The sequence below is a fragment of the Mya arenaria genome, chromosome 12, assembly GCF_026914265.1.
Source record: "Mya arenaria isolate MELC-2E11 chromosome 12, ASM2691426v1".
In the NCBI taxonomy this organism is placed as follows: domain Eukaryota; kingdom Metazoa; phylum Mollusca; class Bivalvia; order Myida; family Myidae; genus Mya; species Mya arenaria.
In genome coordinates, this window is record NC_069133.1 from 44,893,937 (window position 1) to 44,901,199 (window position 7,263).

At 39.2% G+C, this 7,263-nt stretch overlaps 1 protein-coding gene across 1 annotated transcript; it reads right to left on the reverse strand.

Annotated features, from left to right (window-relative positions):
• Positions 1-1,401: 1,401 nt before the first annotated feature.
• Positions 1,402-2,596, reverse strand: LOC128210206 (pyrokinin-1 receptor-like). Its single transcript, XM_052914401.1, has one exon. The coding sequence runs from the start codon at positions 2,539-2,541 to the stop codon at positions 1,402-1,404; it is 1,140 nt and encodes a 379-aa protein (XP_052770361.1). The 5' UTR covers positions 2,542-2,596.
• Between the last annotated feature and the right edge of the window lie 4,667 nt (positions 2,597-7,263).

A 7,263-nucleotide genomic window follows, 5' to 3' on the forward strand; every position in this document is an offset into this window, starting at 1 on the left:
CAATTAATATAGGTTGTAACGAGATTGATTTTGAAATATAAAAATTTGGCTGGGGGTATTATTCATCAGATAAACAAGTTAATCCTTTTAGTTTGTTACTTACCCTCTCTTATACAGGGTGAGGAATCACGTGACTTCAAAGGGGTTCGTACATGGATCACAAGCGATGTAAACAAAGAATTAAGTAACGTTAATTTAATAATTTTTTGACATAATTTTCTTTAAATATTTCTTAGCCTTTAAAAGACTATGCTATTTTCTGCTTCTACACGTGTGAAATATTTTCGATTTGCTTGTATTTTTACAATGCAATCCTAGGTCCAAATATCAGCGCTGAATCGTTGTACAATATTCCGTCAAGTTGAAATTTATGCCAAGGATTGCATCATCAAAACAAAAGCAAATCTAAAATAACATGTTGTCGTACGCTCGTTTGTGAGATGGTTTCTCATCAGATCCTTTAATGAAACGGGCCATCTTATTCAAGAGCCTGATTAAATAAACAAGTGACCAGGTCAAACACTCAATGAAAGAAATACAGCCACACAAGACACAAACACAACACACAATTATCAAAATATCGTTTTAGTAAATGTTGCGGTACCATCCTTGTACGGCTCAACCTCGCATTTGCCAACACGAAAATAATAATATAAGTGAATTACATTAGGTAGTTAGTGCTTTGAAGAATTATATCTTTCAGCGATAAATATTTTGCAAAACACGAGGCATACAATTTTTGCAGTCGCATACCTATAATATGCACCTTGCAACAGAAAGAATTGTATTTGAGCTATCTGTTACCATGTACAAGGCAGCAATACATCAGTCTAGAAAATTGCTTTGGTATCACTGTTCCAATTATTGTCAACATGCTTATGATCAATTTTATTTTAGGACAAGAGATATTCTCGTTAGTACGGAATTGTTTTATTATATTTACACAGTGTGGGGATGTTGTTTTCTACTATTTTTTCTAAGAATATATAGACGCAATCAAGCATTATGTTCATTAACGAGTTTCAGAGTCAAGACTCAAAAGTACAAAACTTATTGTATAACTACTACTACTAGAGCATCGATGGTAAAAATAAATGAACTTTTTCCGTAATATAAGACTTACCATTTAATCGAAAACAATGATATACTATATTTTTCATTACTTGTAAATAAACCGCATTCCTAACTCCAAATTTTTAAACTCTACCTCAAGACGTTCGTAAATATAGTCCAAGCACACAAAGTGGTATTTGTTTTATTTGTTGTTTATTTGACTTGTATTCTGTTTTGTATATTTGACTTGTGTTCTGTTTGTATAAATGAAGGAAATTAAAAAATATACAATACTAAATCACCAACAACTTAGTTTGAAACAAAACGTATACATGTGTGTGCGTTTATTTAATATCTACGACATACTCGACGTAATTTCTCAACACAAAAAAGGCTCTTCATAAATCTCCGACATTTTCCCCTAAAATGTTTATCCATTTTAAGATACAGAATTGGGTTTATGATACTGTGAATAAAGTAACTTCTATAAAACATGGACAATACCAAGAACTGAGTCTGTGTTAATTGTTTCTGATCTATCCAAGAGAGTGCTAAATACAATACATACGTCACAATAAACACAACAGTGACAATAAAAAGCAGCTTAATATTGGCCGGAAATTGATGATGATGGTGATGATGCTGGTGATCTTGGCGATGCGGCCCGCACATTGGCGTTCCGAGCTGTTGTCCGCCATTCTTGGGACGTGGCTTCCAGTGGGCGCGGTAGTCGTACATCTGCATGTCATGCGGGTCTCGGGCTTCGCGAATCTTCATTGCTTGAAGTACTGTGTGTCCTATCCTCGCGTACAAAACTATCATCAGCAGACTAATTAAAATCTGTATGACACTGAGAAATATCCTATATACGTAACGAGATATCCCGTCCTCAAAATACGGTTCACTTTCACAAGCGTAGATTTCAGCGGTAACGTTCACGGACACGTCGGTATTGACGTCATACGTACTTCCACATAGCACCCCCGCGGGTATTGATGTGAGGACAGCCATCAATAACATAATTAAACAGAGACGCCAAGCCCAGGTATGTGAAATCTTGGGAACTTTCTTACACACCATGGGTCGACCGGTCAGAATATATCTGTCGACGGCCACCAACATCAAACAGTAAGACGCTCCGGCAGCTGCAAAAACATTCATGAAACATTTCATCTTGCACAAGTGACGTTCCGTAAAATTGAAATAGGTCCGGTGTTTTAGAATTTCGGCTGGTATCAGTGTTAAGCAAGTCAGAAAGTCTATTAAACCCAATGATACCACAAAGTACCTGAATTTTCTATCCTTAAATTTCTTGCCGCATCCATAAACAATGAACACAAATATATTTCCAAATATTCCGACAATTCCAAAAACACCAAGGACAATAGTAAGTGGTAAAAGCGTTGTTGCATACCGATCATTTAATTCATCCAATACATTTTGTGACATATTATTTCTGCTCATATTCAAATACATGTCGTTTTTCATTAACGCTCTAACACCACACTCTCACACACTGACGGTAGTTGCGTTAACTGTTATATTCAAGCGTGGCTGGTCTCCAATAACAGTACTTATTATACAATTCATTGCTGTACAACTGGCTTAGTTTTCCAATAGGCAATGAGCAGATATCAGGATATTTTAGATTCTACCTTTCACTATTGTTATGCCCCCCTTCGAATAAGAGGGGTATATTGCTTTGCACAGGCATGTCGGTATGTCGGTCGGTCGGTCGGTCGGTCGGTCGGTCCGTCGGTAGACCAAAGCTTGTCCGAGTGATAACTCAACTATTCCTGGATGTATGGTCATCAAACTTCACATGAAGGTTGGGCCTGATCAGTAGATGACCCCTATTGATTTTGTGGGTCATCGGGTCAAAGGTCAAGGTCACAGTGACCTTTAATGGTAAAATAATTTTAAAGCTTGTCCGAGTGATAACACAACAATGCCTGCACCCATGGCCCTCAAACTTGACATGACGGTTGGGCCTGACAGTAGATGACCCCTATTGTTTTTGGGGGTCATCAGGCCAAAGGTCAAGGTCACAGTGACCTTGACTGGTAAAAGGTTGTCCGAGTGATAACGTGACAATGCCTGCACCCATGGCCCTCAAACTTGACTTGGAGGTTGGGCCTGACCAGTAGCTGACCTCTATTGTTTTTTGGGCTCAATTGGTCAAAGGTCAAGGTCACAGTGACCTTGAATGGTAAAAGGTTGTTCGAGTGATAACTCAACAATGCCTGCACCCATGGCCCTCAAACTTGACTTGGAGGATTGGCCTGACCAGGAGATGACCCCTATGGTTTTTGGGGGTCATCTGGCCAAAGGTCAAGGTCACAGTGACCTGGAATGGTAAAAGGTTGTCCGAGTGATAACTCGACAATGCCTGCACCCATGGCCCTCAAACTTGACTTGGAGGTTGGGCCTGGCCAGAAGATGGTCCCTATTGATTTAAGGGGTCATTGGGCCAAACGTCAAGGTCACAGTGACCTGGAATGGTAAAAGGTTATCCGAGTGATTACTTGACAATGGCTGCACCCATGGCCCTCAAACTTGATTTGGAGGTTGAGTCTGGCCAGAAGATTGTCCCTATTAATTTTAGGGGTCATTGGGCCAAAGGTCAAGGTCACAGTGACCTTGAATGATAAAAGGTTGTCCAAGTGATAACTCAACAATGCCTGCACCCATGGCCCTCAAACTTGACATGGAGGTTGGGCCTGACCAGTAGATGACCCCTATTGATTTTAGGGGTCAAAGGTCAAGGTCACAGTGACCTTGAAAGCAAACTTGACAATTCTTGGACCTATGGTCATCAAACTTGACATGAAGGTTGGGCCTGCCCAGTAGATGACCCCTATCAATTTTGGGGGTCATCAGGCCAAGGTCAATGTCACAGTAACCTTTAACGCTAAAAAGTTAACAAATCTTCCCCCACTGATATCTCAACAATGCCTGAACCTATGATCATTAAACTTGACATGGATGTTAAGCCTGACCAGTAGATCACCCTTATTGATTTTAGGATTCATAGAGCCAAAGGTCAAGGTCACAGTGATCTTGAATGGTAAAAGGTTGTCCGAGTGATAACTCAACAATGCCTGAACCCATGGCCTTCAAACTTGACTTGGAGTTGCATCTGACTTGTAGATGACCCCTTATGATTTAAGGGGTCATCGGGTCAAAGGTCAAGGTCACAGTGACCTTGAACGTAAAAAACTTGTCTTGTGATAACTTGACAATGCCTGCACCCATGGCCCTCAAACTTGACATTTAGGTTTCTGGTGACCAGCTGATGACTCTGGATTTTGAGTTCATAGAGTCAAAGGTCATGACGGTCATAACACACTTTATCCTCACACTTTAATGGTCATAATCTTAAAACAGCAACAAATCAGCTGTCATTTCGGTCCATGCATATTTCATTCAATTGTCCATATAATCCTGACAACATGGCGCTCAGGGGGGCATAATGTTTGACAAACATCTCTTGTTTAGTATGTTTCTCCTTTTCCTGATCACATCAATTAGACAGTGAATAATGCCTGTTATCTGGGTAGTTATCGAGGAGGGACTAAAGATTGAAGAAGGAAAGAGGATCCGCAAATGTACACTCAATTGTTTTGTCGGCACTCAATGGTCGCTTATGATACTTCTAAACGATGTTTTAAAGTGCAGAAAGCGGGTTGGGCTTATGAACGTCGCCCCTGCGTCGGACTTATTTGCCAAGCATCGCTATTGACAATGACGTGATTATCTAATGCACCGCACATTCGAACTTGTAATTGTTGAATGGAATTAGCATACATCTACGTGGAATATACCTCCGTGGTAATGTGACGTGTTTATGAGTTTGTGGAAAAATAATCTTTGTGATAGGTGAAAACAATCTATACCATTCTTGCGAATTAATATTTCCCCTTAGTTTAGACACACAATCTTACATTATGTAGTTCTATTATATGCTTTTGTGAGAGCGTGACAAATACGAGCTACATTGCGATACATTGTTGCTGCCTTGGTAAAACTGCAGTAAATTGTTCATAGTCTGTGAGTTATCAGAGTCAAGAGACGTTTTTTCTGTCTATAATATTACAAGTTACCAGTGACAGCAGATTATTCATTCATTGGTAAAATTTATAACAATAAAAATATATATGTGAAAAAGTAGCTAGGTATCGAAACATAATGCGATACATTTTTTTTCCAAGAAGAATATATCGCATTAAAATATATATTCATAGGCACATTTTTATGTGAGTTTGAAAACCAATTTAAAAGATGTGAATGTTCCAAAATAAATTTACTTTAAGACAAGTTCATGACCATACAATGTTAGCAGTGATAGTGGACGATTTCGTCCAAACCGGAGATGTTTTAAGAGATTTTATTTCAAATTACTGATGGTATTTATACATATACATATATACATATCGCTACTTCGATTCAGAAAATAACTGCAACACTCCACATTACGAAAACATAAATAATTTACTTGCAATAAGGGTCTTAAAAATAGTGTCTGACCTTTTATACTAGTCTTTTATACTTTGTTAATTAAAGACGAATACACGTTGAATACTGCCGCGGAATGATTCGATGGATGATCCTGAAAATAATGCGTCTTTCATAAAAGTTAAAGCATAAATAGGTTAGTAGAAGAAAAAGAAATTTCAATAAGCTCTGTTTAACATCATTCTAGATGCACATCATGTATTATGTTGAATGGTACACCTCACATAACGTATTGCAACAAAGGAAATATAAAGTAAACATTTACAACATATGTACCTGAAATTATTGAAAGAATTCCAATTTTCTACGAACATGATCAGTAAACAGCAGCTTGAAACGTTACCCTTAGATCTCTTTTAAAACCCTTGCGACGATAGAAATACAATCAATGTATATTAATTTTCAATTTCAGAAAATGTTGGTTTGACCATGCGTATAGCAGTTCCATGTACACCATTCACAGCGCCTTTGTTAAAAAAGTGCTGTCTTGTACAAACCTCCAGCGGATATATTTTCTCTTTCTCTGCAACAGCTTGTCCATGCTCAAGTAGCAAACGTGTCCGCTTCTCATCAAAGAGATAATATGTTTGTTCCCCCCTAGCGGCACTTGCCCATGGTGTAATAGTATTCGTATACGGCTCTTCCAAAAGAGTTGATTTGATGGGTTTGCTTCCTCCAAATTGCGAGGCTTGCTCAAAATCTAGTAGGATACGTGTCCGTACATCACCAAAGAGACAATGGGTTCGACCCCATGAAGCGAAATTAGCCAATAGTCTTGTAGGTGTCTGCTTCTCTCCAAAGAGCTGATGGGTATGATACCTCCAAATTGCGAGGCTTGCTCATAACCAAGTAGGATACGTATCCGTCCATCACCAAAGAGATAATGGGATCATTCCCTTCTTGCGACACTTCCCAACGGTCTAGTAGTAAATTATTCGACCTTTATTCAAAGAGATAATGGAGTTGATTCTTTAAAATAGCCTCACTTGCTCATGATCCAGTACCATAGATGACGCATCAATCCAAATAAATGATGCGTTTTATCCCAACTAGGGACGCTTGTAGTACCATACAGTAGGTTGTCTAGAAGCACACATATCCGCCTCTTACCAACGATATGATTGTTTCATCCCCACTGACGACACTTGCCTACGGTCTAGTAACATACGTTTCCGCATTCCACCAAAGAAATGATGTGTTTTATCATTACAAACGGCATTTCCTCATGGTATAGTAGCATGTGTCCGCCTATAACTAATGACATGATGGGTTTGGTCCCAACTAGCGGCATTTCCTCATGGTAATGTATCATGTGTCCGCCTATAACTAATGACATGATGGGTTTGGTCCCAACTAGCGGCATTTCCTCATGGTATAGTAGCATGTGTCCGCTAATAACTAAAGAGATGATGGGTTTGGTCCCAACTAGCGACATTTCCTCATGGTATAGTAGCATGTGTGTCCGCCTATAACTAATGACATGATGGGTTTGGTCCCAACTAGCGGCATTTCCTCATGGTATAGTAGCATGTGTCCGCCTATAACTAATGACATGATGGGTTTGGTCCCAACTAGCGACATTTCCTCATGGTATAGTAGCATGTGTCCGCCTATAACTAATGACATGATGGGTTTGGTCCCAACAAGCGGCATTTCCTCATGGTAAAGTAGCATATGTGTCCGCCTATAACTAAT